This window comes from Acomys russatus, chromosome 14 (assembly GCF_903995435.1).
Source record: "Acomys russatus chromosome 14, mAcoRus1.1, whole genome shotgun sequence".
Lineage (NCBI taxonomy): Eukaryota > Metazoa > Chordata > Mammalia > Rodentia > Muridae > Acomys > Acomys russatus.
The window spans coordinates 43,575,814-43,596,240 of record NC_067150.1 but is presented as its reverse complement, the minus strand read 5'-3'; the positions used below and the strand labels follow the sequence as shown (position 1 = coordinate 43,596,240).

Here is a 20,427-nt window from a genome sequence, read left to right as displayed (position 1 = left end):
AAGGGAACTGAAGTCTGCGGAAGCTCTCTGTCTGCTGAGCACCCAGACAGGCTTGTCCTGTGCATTACTTTTTGTGATTCTCAAAATCGTATAATGTTTCAGATATGGGAAGTTTGGAATAAGATTTTGCCCAAGATCATACAGAAAAGTGGTTTAAAAACAAAGACATGTTTAATTCCAGAGACTATTGTTATTTTTAGTAAGTTAGCTTACTCATGAAAATCCTGCCCTATTTTAGGTATTAAACCATGCCGTTCTGGGTACAATTTTTATAATTAGGTTGTAGATATTATGTAAATTTTTTTTTTTTTTTTTGCTTTGTGTTTTGTTTTGGTTTTTTGAGACAGGGTTTCTCTGTGTAGCCTTGACTGTCTGAACTTGCTTTGTAGACCAGGCTGCCCTCGAACTCACAGCGATCCACCTGCTTCTGCCTCCTGGGTGCTGAGATTAAAGACATGTGTTACCACGCCCGGCCTATGTAAATGATTTTTAAGAATAGCTTTCTTTTGATCATATAGTTAGTGTATTTTAATAATTTTATGTAATAAAAAGTCACCTATAATTGGAAAGTGACACTTGGTTCTTTCTTGTCTGTGCCTGCCGTATAAATCATTAAGCAGCAGCAGTCTCCTTAGTGGATGACTTTATCCTATTTTAATTCTTCTTCATTACTGCTTGTGTCTCACTGGAAAATGAGAATTATGATTCTAAAATAAGATTTCTTTTCCTTGGACTAGCCTAGTTAATGTTAAGACTGAAGATGGTGTAATACAGGGGATTGCATTAACTAGACAAGGCGGATAAGGGTTGGTCTGTCATCTCCCTTTCTGAATTACACAAATAATTAAATAAGTGGTTCCCTGAACTTTCCTCTATATTTTTAAATGGACCTTTATAATCTATTAACCCTCATAAGTACTTTAATTGCATTAATAAGCAAGTATTCTTTAATTCTCTAATGGTAATTATGATATAAAATATTATAAATAACCTCTTTTGACTTCTCATGAAAGTGCCTCCTTGTTGAAGACAGAAAAATAGAATTGATGTGTTTTTCAGACACACTGCAGTGGTACATGTGAACAAATTACAGATAATCCTTTTACATCTGTAAGAAAATGTGATCTTGCAGAATAATTAAAAAGTAGTGAAAGTCTTATAAAGAATACATTTTTTAAGTCAAGATAATTTGTATCTACTGTATCTTCTGCTGATTTTCAATTTACAAGGTGTAGGGAGTTGCATATGTCTGAAACTGATTTGGTGGCCCTTGTAAAAATAAGACTCAAATCAAGCAACCCAGCAGTCAGTGGTCCCCATCTGCAAACTAATTTCACCTTCCTTTCCTGCGCAAGGTCTATAATGTACCCTACTGTACTTGTTTAGGGAGTCATTAACCCTAATAAGTGAGTGGTTCACTTCCCACGTGATGGTGTCGTAGCCATTAATGTAGGAACTGTTGGTCCTCTGTTGGCATAGTTATCCCATTCATGGCAGACTGGCATTGAACTGAGCACATACTCAGCAGCTCAGATGACTTGTCTCCCAGAAGCCTCAGAGTGTGGATGCTCTTGCTGGACACAGCAGATCTATTTCTCATAAGAGACAAAAGTGGAGCATGGCGTGTTTTCCACAGGACTTAGTTACTCAGGGATCTCAGAAGAAAGCAGACAGGCTTTGCGGAGAAGGTGAACTTTACCCCCAGTGTTCATGAGACAGACAGGGAAGATGAAAGCAAAAAGCACAAGCATGCATGTGATGGTTCCCTTGCCAACCCTGAGGGGCCGCCATTGTGCCTGTTTGGTTGCATTGCTCACTTGCCAGTTGCTTTCTGCCTATTTCCTGAGGGTCTGAGTCATCTGGAGACAGCTGAGCTGTGGGGCTGGGCTGCTGAGCTGTGGGGCTGGGCTGCAGCCCTGTGTCTTCAGTCTCTCGCGCGATTATCAGTGCCCCGGCTTCTTTCCATCTTGGCCTATGGACTTTTTATTAAAACTCTCTTACTCGACAGTGGCCCTAGAAAATGGTTTTCCGTGTGTGTGTGTGTGTGTGTGTGTGTGTGTGTGTTTCTTTCCTGGTGTTAAGGGGTACTGAGGATCAAACTAGGGCTTCATTTGTGCTAGGCAAGTATTCTGCATCTGTTTCCCCACCATCTCTTGTGCAGACTTTTGGTTTTTGGTTTTTTTGAGACAGAGTTTCTCTATGTAGCCTTAGGTGACTTGAAACTCTCTTTGTAAACCAGGCCAGCCTTGAATTCCCATTGATCCACCTGCCTCTGCCTCCCAAGTGCTGGGATTAATGGCATGAGCCTCCACTCCCAACCCCTGTGAAGACTTTTACCTGACCAGGGTTCCTTTATCTTTTTTTTTTTTTTTTTTTTTTTTTTTTTTTTTTTTGTATTGTTCCATGTTTCCCTCTCCTCTTACTTTTGTTTGAATTTCCAGTAACATGGTGGTCCCAAAGTAGAAAAGAGTGTATGTTTCAATCTGCTCTTGAGCACATCCTCATTAATTTGAAACCATTTCCAGTGGACTGTTGATTAAGCTCTTTGAGGGACTGGGCAGCACTACTGCAGCGTCTCCCAGATTGTCTCCCACAGGAGAATTTCATGGGCTGCTGCTAGCACAGACTCAGCCAGAGCTGTTGGGGGAGAGCTTCTTAGTCAGGCAAAGTCACTGCATGCAGCATCTTCACACATAGGCATGAAAACATGCCTAAAACATGCCTCAACGCACCTTGTTTTTACAAGGTTTTCCAGAGCACTGGAAACTAACTTTTAAGATGAGTAGTGTCAATGGACACTAGCCCAAGGGCCATGTCCCATGAAGGTCTTCACTTACCAGGAAAGTGGGTCAGAGAGGAGGACATCCTATTGGGGCTTTAGGTGAGAGAAGCATGGGAGAATGGGGAAATAGAACGATCCAGAGGATCCTGGAAACCTACAAGAAGAAAATTATGATGGGCAGATCTGGGCCCAGGGGTCCTGCTCAAACTATGGCACCAGCCAAGGACAATACGTGCAGTAAACTTCGAACCCCTACCCAGATCTAGTCAATGGACAGGACATTCTCCACAGCTGAGTAGAGAGTGGGGACTGACTTTCATAAGAACTCTGGTGCCCCATATTTGACCACGTCCCCTGGATGGGGAGGCCTAGTGGCACTCAGAGGAAGGATAGCAGGCTATGAAAAAGAGACTCGATACCCTATGAGCATATACAGGAGGAGGAGGTCTCCCTCAGTCACAGTCATAGGGGAAGGGAGTAGGGGGAAAGCGGGAGGGAGGAATGGGAGGATACAAGGGATGGGATAACAATTGAGATGTAATATGAATAAATTAATAAAATATTAAAAAAAAAGAAGTAAGGCCTGTGAACACTTAACATACATAGAATAAGTTCCTGGTAGTCCTGGATCATTATAAAGATCTTTGAGAGCCTGACATGATGGCACACACCTGTAATCAGGAGACAAAGGCAGGCTAATCTCTGTGAGTTGAAGGGCAGCCTGATCTACATAGTGAGTTCCAGTACAGCCAGAGCTACAAAATAGACTGTCTCAAAACGAAAAAAGACATCTGAGTCACTGGAGCTCCAGGCTGGTAGGCTTGTTGGTGTTCTGGCTCCTTCTGGGTCCTCTTATTTAGGTTACCAGGGAAACCACATGCTAACCAGCATCTTTATTCTAGAACAGACTCTGATTCACCGTGTCAAACTCCACATTCCTTCCTCTTCATTGTTTCTTTCCTAGCTGTGCTTTGAATGTTCAGTTTAGGGGAGTTTGAGAAAATGAATCCATATTAGAATAATCTAAGGTTATAGTTCTTCCCCCTTTGAAAGACTCATTATCCACACACCCTGTAGCCTGTGCAACTATCCATCCATCCATCCCACGCTTCTAGGTCTGGTAATGAGGCAAATAGAGGCAACAGGGAGTAGAAACAAGAGAAGCAGGCGCAGAGGAGGCCAAGAGCCTCGACCCTCCCTGCCTTCTTCACTCAGTCTCTGGCTGTCCAGTTCATCCTCTCTACTTTGGGAAATACAATAATTCACAGAGATATAAATCATTGTTTTTATTTTGAATGGAGTTTTTCTAAGACTCTCTGCAAATACATCAATTTGCTTACTTTAAATGAGTTATGGCCACTGCACAGCAGGAATCTCTTACGCATACAGCTCCAAACAGAATAGAGTAAAACGAGCCTTCTGTTCATGAGAGTGAGACCTGGATTTCTCGCACCAGCCATCAGCAAGGGGTGAGTCCCATAGGACCTTTAAGATCTTACCCATTTTGCTCCACAGAAACTCAGTACTCACATTTTCCCTGGAAACCCAGTCCCACTAAACCAAATAGTTGGGGAGGGGTGCACTCTGAGCAGCTAGTCATGCTGTTACTTAATCCAAGATGACTATAAATCTTTGAACATATTCACCTAATATAAGGTTTGCATAAGAGATGTCAACTATCCTTATTACTGAGGTATGAAATAATAAATTGATATCTAAAGGAATGTATTAAATTATAAATACAGGATCAGCTCTTTTTTAACTGAGTAGGAAGACACTCTGAATACACAATAGAGTTTGTAAATGCTTACAAAGCTGTAGTAAGTTTTCTTTATATGTAGAATTGGAAATGTAGTGCTTTTTTAGTAGTCAACAGACAATTGGTTTATATCTGTGGCTACAGTACACTTTTAGATCCTGATTTTTGTAATGTTTTGGCAGAATTATTCTATTTGGTTTTCCATCAGCAATCATTCGGCTCCCTCATACCTATTGCATGTGAGCTGTCATACCTTGCCACATACCTTAGTGAAGGGAAACTTAGTGTAGTCTGCTCACACTCTCCTCACTGTCCAAGTCCTTCTGCAGTTTGGAGCCACCTGATCACTTTCTGCTCAGACTTGTGTGTTACTAGGGATAATTCTGATAGGGACTCCTATCTAAGGTCATTTTTGTGGACTTCTTAATGACCATTCATTTTTTTTTCTTTCTTTTCCTTTTTTTGTTTTTTGCTTTTTTGTTTGTTTGGTTTTTTGTTTGTTTGTTTTTTGTTTTTGCCTTTTTGAGACAGGGTTTCTCTGTGTATCCTTGGATGTCCTGGACTCACTTTGTAGACCAGTAGACCAGGCTGGCCTCGAACTCACAGTGATCCACCTGTCTCTGCCTCCCGAGTGCTGGGATAAAAGGCGTGTGCCACCATGCACGGCTCTGACCATTCATTTTTAATAATGTATTTTTCTTAATTCTTTGACAATTTTCTACAATATATCTTTGTCATATCTTTCACTGCTCCAGGGATGGGTTTGACCAGTGGCTACAAAAGAATGAAGAAAAGATAGGCATAGAAAAGCTAGATTCGGGTGGACTGAGCTCTGACAGAGAAACCCTATTACCCAGAAGCTCGGCATGTTTGTTGTAGAGTTGAACAGAGAGGCAGGGTTATTGCATACAGCTGAATAAGGAGGTGGGCTTCTCACAGACAGACAAACAAGGAGGCAAGTTTAGCGAACCTCAATAAGAGCAGTCTTTGTTGGGGAGCAGTGCTCAGAAATTTTCTGCATTGACTATCAATATCAGCACCCAGGTCACCACCACCACCACCACCAAGGAAGGCTTTTACATATTTCATGGGTCTGAGGCTATGGCATCCTTCCCATGCTGTGCCCATGTCAGCTTCTCACATGCACTCAGGATTTCACCCACTCGGGGCTTCCTTCACTCCCTACATATTTTTATTACATTCACTCGCCTCCTCCCAGGGACAACCCCATCTCCTTACCCACTTCCAATGTCTTGTCCTTTTTCGCTTATAATAACCCAGTGAGTCCAATTTGTGCTTCTCGTGTACTCATGAGTGTAGAAGCATGCACTGGAGCATGGTTGACCTACCAAGGGCCACAGCCTTAAGGCAAACTGACTCTTCTCCCCACAGAAGCCATCAGCTGTCAGCAGCTCCTCTGGGGTGGGAACTTGTGGGCCCTCTCCTCCTCATTGCTAGAATGTTGCCCGACTTGATCTTGTGCAGGCAAACGTAGCTGCTGTGAGTCTACAAGCCCTATTGTGTTCTGTTGTGCTCCCCACTGACCCTCTAGCTGGTTCCATCTTTTCTCTCCATTTTGTACAGTGGTCCCTAGTTCTTAGGATGCAGGAGGGTATGGGTGTGCTGTCTGTATCTCAGCACTCTACTGACAACACTCATCTTTTGACCCGATGAGATGGAGTTTGGATCAGCAGAACTTGGACACTTAAGAGACTTAACCTGCACAGCCCCACTTGACTTTAACTTGTACATCTGCTTGGAAAGGTTGGAGTATTAGCTTATATCTGCTTGAAATATAATACTGGTCAGAGGAAGGGAACTAATGGCTAACTGCATTAAACTCAGCTTTAGAGACTGTAGGGCTTTAGTGTACCTAGATGTAGAATTTACTATGTTTTAAAGAAAGTGTGCCTTCAACTTTATAACATTGCCAAATTGTTCTCCCAAATAGTTACATCAATTTACACTCCCACCTGTAATGTATGAGTTCCTATTTTCACACATTCTTGGCAACATCTGGTGTTTGCAGATTTTATTTTTACCCATCTGATGGGTGTGAAGTGATGTCTCATTTTGGCTTTAATTTGCATTTTTACTATTGAGCATTTCATGTTTATCGGTCATTTGGGTTTCCTCTTCTATGAAGAGACTGTTCAAGTAGCTCTTGTTTGCTCTTGATGAGATGCTCTCCTGTTTAGTCTTTGCAGGATTGTGTGTATCCATTAGATCTGCATTCAAATAGCTGCTCCTTTCTTTTGTCTGTCTCTCTCTCTGTCTCTGTCTTTCTCATTCTCTCTCTCTCTCTCTCTCTCTCTCTCTCTCTCTCTCTCTCTCTCTCTCTCTCTCTCTCTCTCTCTCTCTCTCTCTCTCTCTCTCTGTTTTTGAGACAGGGTTTCTGTGTAACCATGGCTGTCCTGGACTCGTTTTGTAGACCAGACTGGCCTTGAACTCACAGCCTGTCTCTGCCTGGGATTACAGACATGAGCCACTGCGTCTGACTTACTTCTGTGTCTCTTAAGTGTCATTTACTGTGCATGTGGATTTCCTCATTTCTTCTAGTAATCCTGTCTTCTTCTGCTTACAAATCCAGAGACAGAATCCAGAAATACTGTAGTTTTCTATGTATGTTCTTTGTAATAGCTTTTTAAATTCCTTTTTTTCCCTATAAGTACATTTTCTTCTAAAATTAATAGTGATGCTAGTTTTCTTTAGTTTATGTATGCCTAGTGGAAGTTAAGGATATGTTCAAATGCAAATAGCAGAATACTTCCTATAGTTACTTAAGCATGTGGGGTATGTTTAGAAATGCTTGATGTATATATTCTCTCCAGCGATTTTTTTTTTTTTAGTTTTTTTTTTTTTTTTTCAGAAGAATGATGAAATTTCAGTCAGTGTTTCCCACGAAACCTAACATCACATTGTAGCTTTTGGTATTGTATTAGTAGACTGTCCGGCAGCCCATCTTACTTAGGAAATGTGACCGCAGACTCTGCCTTATTTCATCCTCTGAACATGTCAGTACATCTGATTTCACCTCTAGCTTTGTCCTGGACCATGAACATAGGCCATGGACTATACATAGTCTACATTTGCGCTTCAGCATAGCCTTCAAAATCTTCAAAACAAATAGACTTTGTTTCTATTTTATCCTAAATTGATCTCTATTTGTTATAAGGTTCTAGTGCTTCCAACTAGGACACTATATTAACATGCCTAATATCTGATACATGCTAAAAGCCAGCAAAGCATTTGCCTCTTTTATTATGCCTTCCTTTGTTCCAAGGGAAAAACTATGTGAGAAATGAAGCCTACAGTGTCTGTATTAGAAAAGAAGGGAATAGACTGCAGGAAACTTTTCCTTTAAAAACATTAGAATGTGTCATGTTTAATTACTAGGACAATGGGTATAAGCTGAGCTGGTGCCAGGTAAAAGCTAACACTAGCCTCGCTGACACTGCTAGTCCAGTTTTGAATACACTGTAGTCATCATTAAACTTGTCCAACATAGTGGTGTTGAGCAGAATTCAGGGTGGGCTAGAAAGTGTTTTCCTTTTTGGTAAGCATGTAATATTATTTTATGTCCCCCACCTAATAAGCTTTGTGTATTACTTAGCCATCAGATGAAATATATACTTAAAATTCCTTGAAAAGACAATTATTTTAGAAGATGATCGTGTTTTCCACTGGTTTTTGCTGATTTGAGTGTATGTTTGTGTGTCTTTCTGTGTCTATGTATATATGTTTGTGTGTATATATCTTTGTATGTCTGTGTATATGTATGTTTGTCTGTGTGTGATATTTCTCTTCCTATTGACATTCTTCCTGTTGAATGCTTTCTATTTACCCTATCATCAACAAAAAGAAGTTGTATCTTTTTGATTAGTTAGCCTTTATAACTTAATGTTTAAAAAGTTACTTTATTGGCTACAATATTTCAATTTTCTTTTTTTCCTACAGATCCTTATTTTTAACTAAGTTAATTGAAGTAAACTGCTTTAATTTTTCTCAGTTGTGTAGCTTTACATTAAATTTCAAATTTCTTACTATTACAATTATTTGACTGTTTCTGTGTAAAAACTGGAATTTAGGTTTTGGTGTGCTTTAAGTATTATAAAATAATACTTTTTTCAGCCATGGAAACAAAGAAGTGTTCTCCTGCCGAGGAATAAAATTGGCAGTGGATTGGTTTTTGGAAAGAGGCCACAAAGATATTACAGTTTTTGTTCCTGCTTGGAGAAAAGAGCAATCTCGCCCCGACGCCCTTATTACAGGTAAGCCCTTCTAAATGGCTGTCTGTGCCAGGAGACGCCCACGCAGGTGCCTTCCACCCTGGGGCTCCTGATCTGTTTCTGTTTACTCAATCTATGGGACTGCCATTGTCTTGGGTGAAGCATTGTTTTTATTTGCCAGTTTAAAAATGATCTAATTATATTAACTGAACCCTGTTTGTATTAGTTACTTTTCTCTTGCTGTGATAAAACATGAGGATGGAATGTGACTGCAGCAGAAACAGCTGAGCTCACATCTCAAACCAGAAGCAGAAAGCAAAGAGCACAGTGAGAACCGCTTGCGTCTTTGAAACCCCAAAGCTCACTTTCAAGGACACGCTTCCTCCAGAAAGCCACACGTCTTAACCCTTCCCACACAGTTGTCTACCAACTGGAGGAAGTAATTCAAACCTGTGAGCTTATGGGGACCATTCTTATTTAAACCACCAAAGCTATACAAGTCAGATATTTTTTATTTATGCAGAAATGTTGACATCAAATTTTATAAAATGCTGACTTTCTGAGACATACATAGTAGATCCGTTTTAGCTTAGACATTTGCTCTACAGTATTTGAAAAAACACGCTTAAGCTCTTCAGAAACCACTTTTATCATATCTCTATGAAATCAGCCCAGGCAGCTGTCAAGTTCTAATGACTACAGGACATAAAAGGCCTGTTAAGACCCTGATATGTGTGATCCAGCCAAAAAGAAGAAATTACCAGATCCCAGGAATATATTCATTTTTCACATTATTTTGTCACTTTTAGGGGAATGAGTTTAGGGCAACATGTCCTCTTTAACATTTGATTGGCAGCATCCAGTCTTCCGCCTCCTTGTAGTTTCACCAAAACCATGAGGGATCTATGTTAGCAGAACTACAGAACTTTTCAGAGAGGAAGGGGGGATGGAGGGAATGAAACAGACAGAGACAGACATGCAGACTACATGTTTCCAATGAGAAAAATTATTTCAAGGTTTTTTTTTTTTTCAATCTAACATCATTAAGGCATTGTTAAAATAACATAAGGTGAGTAGGTAAGTGTCGGTGGAGCCTAAAGCCATGGACTCTGTCCAGTCCAAAAGGAACTGGGGACAAAAGGCTATCTGTGGTGTCTCTTAGCACCAACACCTGGCCTCCAGGCTCACTTAGGACCTGTGGGTGCTGTAAGCCAGTGTGCTGAGCAAGCTGTGAGGAACAAGGAGCAAACCAATAAGCATTCCTTCACGACTTCTCTGCATGATAGGCTATAAACTGTAAGATGGAGTAAAACCTTGCTCCCCAAATTGCTTTTGTTCATGGTGTTTATCAGCAATAGAAAACCTAACTAAGACATATTTTATTATGTTAAATCTGCTGTGCCTAATTTACAAATTGGGTTTACCATAGATATGATGTAAAGATACATATGTGTGTGTATATGTGTGTGTATGAATGCAAAGATAGACACACACACACACACACACACACACACACACACGTGAAGCTGTACTGTCTCTGTTTTCACTTGTAACTGAGGTGGGGTGTCCTGGAGTCTTTCCCAGTGAATAAGTGGGAGGAATTACTATGCTCTTAGATTTTTTAGTTCCCCTTAAGAAATAAATCCCAAGAAAATAAGCAGGGTATAGGTGAAGGTCTACAACCAAAAACTCAGTGTAGTATTATTTTCAATAGAAGAAAGAAAGAGAAAGAAAGAAAGAAAGAAAGAAAGGAAGACAATAAATTAGAGCATTTCTCAGTGCTACAGTGTTTAGGGAGAATTGTGAATGTTTTTTGAGTGTCTATGTGTGTAAGTGTTCTCACCTATGCATGCCCATTTGGTGGCCAGAGGTCAACTGTGGGTGTCCTCCCCTATTGTTTCCTGCCTTACATTTTTGTCTAGAGGCTAGACTGGCTGCCAGTGAGCTGCTGTGTCCCCAGCACTAGGACTGCACATACATGCCACCACACCTGGCTTCTAGTCAGGTTCCAGGGATCTGAACTGTTGGGGATCTTAACTTAGGTCCTTATGCTTATGTACCAACCACTTTACCCACTTAGCCATCTCCCCTCCCATAGGCAGAATTTTTAAAAGAGAATATAGTATTATATAGAACTAATGATTTTTATTGTGTATCTACATGTATAAATTAAATAAATAATAAAAAATTAAAATAGAGGTGGTGTGTATGTGTGTGTGTGTGTGTGTGTGTGTGTGTGTGTGTGTGTGTGTGTGCATATCAACAGTAGAAAAATTTATATAAAATGACTTAAGGAAAAATACCAAAAAGTTAAATAACCTTCAGTTGTGTTCTTACGGGATGTTCATTTTTCCCTATGTCTTTGTACTTTTACTTTCCTAATTTTTTTGTAAGTACCTTAAAATATTTTGATAAATACAAGATGTCGTGTTAACCTGAGCTACTTAGCAAGACTCTGTCTGGAAAATAGAGGTAAAGAAATGTGATGCTCCATTGTACACACGTGACCTCTGTGCTTCTTGATGAAGGAAAAGTGTGAGATCAAGAAGGAAAATAATAATTTACCAGCGGGGGTGGGGGTATGGCTAGTCCAGCATGCCAGGCCCTGGATGACATCAGGATACAGCTTACTTTGTAAACTCCAGGAATGATAGGCTTTCAAGGGTTCTCCTTGCCCCAGTAATACTTTTCCTGACTAATGCCCTCAACCACGTAACCCCTGGTGAATGGAATAGTTCAGTCTCTTTCACTAGGTGTAAATAAATAAATAAAGATGCACTACATTTTTCAGTCATGTGTTCAGACTAGCACTTTTGTTAATCTAATATTCACTTAAATATTTAACATGTACTGGCTATATTAACTTACTAGCTACATACTAAACCTATATCTTTTTAAGCTGGAATTATCTATGTGTCATTCCAATAAATTTTTTCAGCCTCACAAGCTATTTCCTAAGTGCAAATTAAACAAAAATGGTGACTTTGAGGTTGCTTGCATTTACTCTGATGGTTTCTTCAGACATGAGTTACTCAGGGGCATGATACAGGGAATAAACTGGAAACAGCATGGTATATGTCATTTAATGTTTCCTTTAGTCGTTCATCCATAGACATTCATTGAGTGTCTACTCATGTGCTTCATGGGTTGGGTATTGATGGAGACAGAGGCCATGGGACAGGGTACCCTGCTGCCCTCCAAATGTTGCTGAAGATAACACATAGAATAATTATAACAGGTTGGGTTTTTGTTATTGAATCTGGGCTTTAGGCTTTGCACTGGTTTTCTGTGAATTTTATAGAGATCAACAATTACATATGATTGAAATACATTCAAGTTAGGTTGAAGAACACAGTCTGTAGAGATCACATCCAAAGACCTTCTAGTCTGTGTGATCTGGCTGGAATACAAACATACCTATAATCCAGGAGACAGAGGCAAGCAGATCTGAGTTCAAGGCCAGCCTGGTATAGAGCAAGCTTCAGGTAAAGAAAAGCTTAGGCCCAGGCGTAGTGGTACATGCTTTTAATCCCAAATGAAGGTAAAGTTAGTTTGTAGAAGGAAGCATGCATGTTTGAAAGTGATGTCTAATTGAGTGGCAGAAAAGGTGATGAATCAGAGAAGATTTGACAGAATAGGATATGCCCAACTCTCACGAGAAGAGAGAGGAAAAGGAAAGCTGAGCTGGTGGCACATGCCTTTAATTCCAACTCTCCGGAGGCAGAGGCAAGCGGATCGCTATATGTTCAAGGCCAGCCTGGTCTACAAAGCCACTGAACTTATCACAAATACCACAAGATAACAGGTGGTAACTATCTGTGGAAGAAATGCGGTTTTTTGAAAGTTGTTAACTGACATTTGCCACCACATTTCAGAGGACAGGATGCAGAACAGATGATGTCTATCCCAGCACTCTAACCAGCTGCCTTCATCTTTGTGAACCTGTTTTGAGAAACACACCTGGTGGTGTTTGTGAAGGGTTCAGTGGCTATTAAAGTTAAGACTGGACTAGGGGAAGAAATGTGGGCATCAGAATCAGGAAATCTATGCATAAAACTCATGTTCTGCTACTGTCCACACAGGGAAATCGGTCTCGCTGTACCTGCATCTTTGTTTCTGAACTGCAGTGGGCAGGCTGTGAGGAGTGAATGGGTTACTCAGAGTTTTCTTTGCTTCCTTCATTACTACAACTTCAGACTCTCACCATCACATCTTCTATTTAGGGGGGGGGGGAAACCTACAAAATACACCCACAGATGAGAGGAAGTGCCTGCTGCTCAGAAGCGGACCAGCGTAGAGCTGAGTGGGCTTGTCCCTGTGGCGCAACGCCTCAGAAGCTGTGTCGCCACCCTAGAGCTTGTGGCTTTAGCTCTCCAGCTTTTAAGACTGGAATTTCTAAAAGCGTTGTTGAGAGTTACAGATTGTGCTCTGTCTGTCAACTGTGACTCATACCGTCTGCATTCCAGCTCCTATTTTTAAAAACTCTGAGCATGAGGCTGGAGAGAGACCTCAGTGCTTAAGAGCACTTGTTCTTGCAAAGAGCACAGGTTTGATTCCCAGCACCCGGATGGCGCTCACAACTACTTCTCACTACAGTTCCATGGGAGCTAACAAACTCTTGTGGCACTAGACGCTTATGGGCCCACAGACCTACATCAAGCAAAACACCCCTATCCATAAAGTAAATGTGTTCTAATTAGAAAAGCTCTCATCATATGAAAGCCATCGTGTATTTAATTACGTGTCTACTCCTGAAAGTTCACCCTGTTCTTATTGCAGATCAGGAAATTTTACGGAAGCTGGAGAAGGAGAAAATCCTGGTATTCACGCCGTCGCGGCGCGTCCAGGGCAGGCGAGTAGTGTGCTACGACGACCGGTTCATCGTGAAGCTGGCTTTTGAGTCTGATGGCGTCATTGTGTCCAATGATAACTACCGAGACTTGGCAAATGAGAAACCGGAATGGAAGAAGTTCATAGACGAGCGGTTATTGATGTATTCCTTTGTCAATGACAAGTAAGCCAGCCAGCCCTCCCTCGATGCCACAGTAGTGCCCCTCCCATTTGCCGCTGGCCTGACCTGAGGCAGGCTTCTTTTCACCACCAGTTTCCCACTAATCCTCATGGGAGGCAAAAACTGACCACTTGTGCTGTACGAGGGCCAGGGTAAACGTGGCGCCCTTCTTAGACTGTCTGAGGGACCTGGCTGACAGAAACATCTCTCCCCTGTCCCGCCAAAAATTCCTGTCAAGTCCACTTAGAGCACAATAGCTTACTAAACACACACATCTAAATAGTTGTTTTATCAAGGAAGACTGTGGTCATGATTGCAGACTTCAAGCTGCTGAAAGGGCAAATGACATAAACACACACAAGTTACAAGAAGTAAATATACTTAAAGCATGTGGAAGAAATTTACCTGTTGTTAATCTAAACCCAAAATGAGTTTATTTTCTCACCTGATTAATTCACAAAAATATGAATGCTTTCTGTTAAGGGTGCATAAAAACTGGGCCAGGAGAGTTGGCTTAGCACTTGAGAACACTGGCTGCTTTTCTAGAGAACCTAAGCTGAGTTCTCAGCACCCACACAGCAGTTCACAGCCAACTGTAACTCCAGGACCAGAAGATCCAACACCTTCTTCTGACCTCCTTGAGCACTCACACGTATGCTGCACTAACATACATGCAGGCAAAACACCTGTACACATAAAAATAAATAAATTAAAATTTTTATTTTTTTAATTAAAAATTTTAAATGTATGAAAACTATTGTATAATTTAGCAAAAGTTAGCAAAAGCTTCAAAAATATGTTTACATGCTCAGCCTTATATTATTTCTTAGAATATATTAATGAGGAAAAAAGAAAAGCCAAATAAGCTAATTTCTGTATTTAGAACTACAAGAATTCCAAGGTGACTAAGCATGCAATAGAAAAATCCGACAGGTTATAATGCACACCTGCTGCAGTGTTGCTCAGTTGCTCAGTTGTTACAAAGACTCCTGAGAAATATGGGAAACGGGTGTGGGCACACACCTGTGATCTCAGCACTGCAGAGGCGGAGGCAAGATAATCACAACTTCAAGGTCACCTGGACGTCAAAGGGAACAAGAAGGAGGGCGTAAACATGGAAAGTATTTTTCTTTAGCAATGCTGGGGAGGTCGCACTCAGGCCAGACCAGTCATCTACTGCCCTACACCCCTAAGCTCTAGGGTTTTGTTCTGTTTTGTTTTCTGTATCTTGCTTTTGTCACCATAATGCTGTTGTTAAGTGATTTCTTTAGCCATTTTGATTGTTCCTCTTTGAGTTTTTATATTGCTCACATTCTTATTGCAGGTAAACACTTGGGCTTATTTCAAGTAGAACAGTATTATCTATTTCTGTGCGTGATAATAATTTTTCTTTTGTCCATTTGATAGTCAATCCAATGATAAATGTTCGTCCTTAGATTTAGTTCTTTCTTTTAGTAGTAGGGATCAAAGCCAGGACGTCACGTGTGCATGCTGGGCAAGCGTTCTGCCACACTGAAGTACAGCCTCAACGGCCTTGCTCCTTAGTCTTTGTGAAACAGGGTCTCTTAACCCATGCAGCCTGGCCTTGAACTCATTCTGTAGCCCAGGAAGCTTGGACTAGCAATCCTCTTGCCTTAACCTCCTCTGCTTGCCAAGTCTCAGAGTCCTGTCCTCCTGCCTCAGCCTCAGGCAACTGGGACCACAGGTGTGCTTGCCTCCGTGGCTCTGTTTTCCTCTCAGGTGAGAAGCCATTTAACTCTGAGAACAGACTTCAGAGTCGTGTATCATTGCATCTTGGCTTTGTCATTGGATGTTAGATGCAAAGTGCATTAATTCATCTGAACCTGAATTAGATTTATTTACTGATGTATAAGATGGAGCTTGTGCTTGAAAATGCAGAGGTGTGTGAGGCACATCTGCCACATATGGTGTCAATCAAGTCTCCGTCCTCACTGCTGCCCCTCTCCTGCCTTTCCCTTCTCAACTGCTCCTAGTGACTCCCCACCTAGCCTGCACACCTTTGCAAGACTGCTGCTGACAGAGCTCTCCTAAAATACCCTAGTAATTATTTTTCAGATCCTTACAAGCATCCCAAGACTGAGAGGGGAAAATAATGTGTCAGGAGATGCTGCCTCAAAACTTACTTAAACTAAGTCAGATACAGTTAAGGTGAGAGCTGAGCTTTCCAGGAGACCTTGGCTTAAGTAGGGTTCTTTTTATCTTATAAGTACTATTCAAGACACTTGGACTAAAGTCTCAATAAAATAGAGCGAATGAATGTTTATATCTTTAGGATTAAATTACCTTCTTTTTATGTGTTATTTTTTATTGTTATCTCTGTGACAGGTTCATGCCCCCTGATGACCCTCTTGGCAGACACGGCCCAAGTCTGGATAACTTTCTGAGGAAAAAACCCATTGTCCCTGAGCACAAAAAGCAGCCTTGTCCATATGGTAACTGCCTTTACAAATGCTTAACATGTACCTTTGCAGCATTACATATGGTTAAAGTTTGGCTAATATAAATAAACATGGAAAATCTTACATGTTATACAATGCGCTTCTTTTGATTATAATTAAATTTAAGAAAGTATGTTAGCCTTCAAAATTGTTTTTACCTATTTGGGTTCAATATAGAAATTTCTCTGAGTAAAAATAGTGTTAATTCTGTTTGAAGTTAGTGTTTATGGGAATGAAAATGAGGAGTCCTTCCATCTCAGTCCGACTCAGCTCAGCGGAGCTTTATGGTATTGCAGCAGTGCAGTTGCTCTTCTTAGCAGAGCTCCCCACCCAGTTGTAAAGACCTGGGAAAGAAGAGGCAGATGTGATCAGAGATGTCCACTGAGACCTTCCTCAGCGCCCTTCCTAGTAAGCAAGAAGCCTGAGGCGAGTGAGGACAGACTAAGGCATAGCCCAGCTCCCATTCCTGCCTGTTTGACCAGTTCAGATAGGCATGCCTCGCTGACTGGGCAGGGTCTCGGGGTGTGCTCCTTCGCCTAACTGACTTTGTCTTCATAGGGAAGAAGTGTACCTACGGACACAAGTGCAAATACTACCACCCAGAAAGGGGCAGCCAGCCTCAGCGCTCAGTGGCTGATGAACTTCGTGCCATGTCTAGAAACACAGCAGCCAAAACTACAAATGAAGGAGGACTGGTGAAAAGCAACAGTGTTCCTTGCAGCACCAAGGCTGACAGCACCTCGGACGTTAAACGAGGTGCTCCAAAGAGGCAGTCAGACCCAAGCATAAGGACTCACGTCTACCAAGACGTAGAGGAAAAGCTTCCCACCAAAAACAAATTGGAAACCAGGTCTGTACCTTCCTTAGTTAGCATCCCGGCCACTTCTACTGCAAAACCCCAAAGCACTACATCTTTAAGCAATGGCCTTCCATCTGGAGTTCATTTCCCACCTCAGGATCAAAGACCACAGGGACAATACCCTCCAATGATGATGGCAACCAAAAATCATGGAACGCCAATGCCTTATGAACAGTATCCAAAATGTGACTCCCCTGTTGACGTTGGGTATTATTCCATGTTGAATGCATATTCAAATCTGAGTATCTCAGGCCCCCGAAGTCCTGAAAGGCGTTTCTCATTAGACACTGATTATAGAGTAAATTCTGTAGCTTCAGACTGCAGCAGTGAAGGGAGCATGAGCTGTGGGAGCAGCGACTCCTATGTGGGGTACAATGACCGGCCCTATGTCAGCTCCCCTGACCCGCAGCTGGAAGAGAGTCTGAAGGGTCAGCACATGCACCCTCATGGCCGCCTTAATTCCCAGCCCTTCCTGCAGAATTTACACGATCCTCTAACCAGAGTGCAGAGCTACAGTCACGAAGAACCAAAGTTCCATCACAAGCGTCCTCTCCCTCACTTGGCTATGCATCTGCAGCACCCCGCTGTGGGCGCCCGGTCCAGCTGTCCTGGAGATTACCCCTCTCCTCCAAGTTCAGCACATGCTAAGGCACCACACCTAGGGAGGTCCTTAGTGGCCACGAGAATAGACAGCATTTCTGATTCTCGCCTCTATGATAGCTCTCCTTCAAGACAGAGAAAGCCTTACTCTCGCCAGGATGGCCTAGGAAGCTGGGACAGACCAAGCTATGGTGTGGATGCCTACGGCTATCGGCAGACTTATTCCTTACCCGACAATTCCACACCCCCCTGCTATGAGTCGATCACCTTCCAGAGCCTGCCTGAGCAGCAGGAGCCCACCTGGCGAATCCCGTACTGTGGGATGCCGCAAGATCCTCCGAGGTACCAGGACAACCGAGAGAAGATCTATGTCAATTTGTGCAACATCTTCCCCCCTGACCTTGTGAGGCTCGTCATGAAGAGGAATCCTCACATGACAGATGCCCAGCAGCTGGCCGCAGCCATCTTAGTAGAGAAGTCACAGCTGGGTTATTGAAAAGATGATGCATCTTTGTGGTGTTGAGTAGTTTTTTGTTCAGCTCAGATGCTGAGGGAGGTTTGCTACAATAGCACACATGATCTCCTTCTCAGCGGGGAGGTTATATAGTATCCATTTATGTGAAATACTGCATCATGGAATCTGTATGGAACCCCACTTGGTGGACATATCACGGGATTGCTTTACATTCAAACTTTTTTTTTTTAACCTTTCCTTTTTAAAGCTATACACTTGGCTGGAAATTTCTCCAGTTTGATTTAATAGATGTATCTGTGATCTTTGATATTCCTCTTTGGTGCATCAGGGGTTTATATGCAGCACTTTTTATCCTTGTTTCCTGTCTTATTAACTTGGTGTTTGTCTGTCAACTGCAAGCAATTGCAGTACCTTCAGGATGTGGAGGTACTGGACTAGACCTAGCAAACTATTTCCTCAAGCCAAGCTTAACTAGAATCCTTTACAGCTTCCTAAGTTATTTTTGTTTGGGGGAAGTGGGCTTCTTTGTGCTATAATCCTTATTTATAGGAACAAAGATATACTACAGCACTGACTTTATATTTTAAACAAAATGCAGGTTATCAGTTATGTTAAAATGGGTAAGAGTATATATTAGAATGATTTCCAGTGTGGCACTTTTTATTATTTTATTTTTGTTTGAATATTTCCTGTTAATAAAATTAGTTACTTTAAATGGTCATTTTAAAAGAAAGCAGATGCAATCAATGGGAAAAATGTTTCCATTTTCTTTCTTTCTTTCTTTCTCTTTTTTTTTTTTTTTTTTTTTTTTTTTTTTTATGAATAAGGCAAAAGCCGTAACTATTACAGGTTAAAGCTTTGTTTTCCAGCTAAAATGTGCTTTTTGACAGTAGAAATGGGATTGAAGTCCTAGATTTCCATTAACATGTATTTTTAATGTCTGTCTTTTTGTGGAAGGCACAATGCTGGATGAATAACCTATTCACAGTACTTGCCTGTTTTTAATGAATTTAGGTATTCTCAATGCAACTTTTATATTTAATACACTTAGCTTTCCTGCTATTTATCGAGGCTGGCCTGAGATGATCTGATGTGTTGAGGATATGCAACATTTACTGACACTGCACTATAGAAATGGCAACAAAGGACTTGTAAATGGTAACTTAATTTTTTTGTAAGATATTGTATATTTTCCATTTTCCTGCAGGTAGTTTTTTTTTGGGGGGGGGGCCTGTTACATTATTAAGGCCAGACTCTTGCCACAAATAGTGTAGTTTAGATACAGACTAAAGTCTGTTCTAGTATTAGTAAGGGATATTTCTGGTTGCAAAGTCATGGGTTTTGCTTGCTGTAGTGACCTGAGGATTGGGAGATTGATTTATGATCAGTGCAGACAGTCTTGTGATGGGCCGAAGTTGCCTCTGATTTTGCTTGTCATAAAGGACAAGGCCAGCTCTGCTCCTGTAGTTAGGCTGGATGCTTTGGTCTGGATGGTCCTGCAGTCTGAGAGAGGCAAAGCCCTGAAAACCAGAAAGTACCTTTTACTGTTGATACAAATTGTATCTTTTTAACAATAAGAGCTATTTTGATTTGTAGATCTAGTTAAAAACACAAATGTGTAACTATAATTAGACTTTTGGGCAACATTTTATCCCTTATTTAAATACAAAATTTTAAAGAAAAATTGAAGTCTAGAATAGGATAGAAAATAAAAGTAACAATTAAGGTAAATAAAGGTGTCTGTCTTAGTTTTATATATTAAAATATATTAAATAAATTTATTGGCATTTTCTTTCTCCTAAAACTTACCTAGTGTGAACTTAAAATAAAGGTAAAATGCTGCCTGAAAATAACGTCCAAGCATCTTCGACTAGGATAACATTTTCACTACTTGTGTGACACTGTGTGTTGCATGGAGTAGGATTTGGGTACACAGTAAATGCTTCTAAATGGCATTGTGCATATTAGCATATCCAATAATCTGAACCATGTTCAGCAAACTTAATTCAGGAAAGTGATGTTCTACAGTTACTGCTGTTGTGTTTGAGGGAGGGTGGCACACATCTTTACCCAGAGTGTGATACAGGGGGTGCCATACCAGCCATTCCAAGTAGTGTCTGTCTGAGAGTGACACTGCCAACTTGTGAAACTGTCCTCGATCTTGTGGTTATCTGAAGGACAGGTTGAAATGTGGAGGATAAATGAATGCCAAAAACAAGGCTGCAAACGTGGGATTCCTCTTCCCCAGCCTAC

General features: G+C 41.2%; 1 protein-coding gene across 2 annotated transcripts in view; it reads left to right on the top strand.

Annotated features, from left to right (window-relative positions):
• The window catches only part of Zc3h12c (zinc finger CCCH-type containing 12C), a 51,256-nt gene extending 32,304 nt beyond the window's left edge, over positions 1 to 18,952 (top strand). For both annotated transcript variants that reach the window (XM_051156446.1, XM_051156445.1), the window contains exons 3-6: positions 8,673 to 8,812; positions 13,550 to 13,784; positions 16,128 to 16,234; positions 16,799 to 18,952. In XM_051156446.1, coding sequence (XP_051012403.1) covers positions 8,673 to 8,812; positions 13,550 to 13,784; positions 16,128 to 16,234; positions 16,799 to 18,195 — 1,879 coding nt within the window. In that variant the 3' untranslated portion in view covers positions 18,196 to 18,952. The remainder of the gene's footprint in view (positions 1 to 8,672; positions 8,813 to 13,549; positions 13,785 to 16,127; positions 16,235 to 16,798) is intronic.
• The last annotated feature ends 1,475 nt before the right edge of the window (positions 18,953 to 20,427 follow it).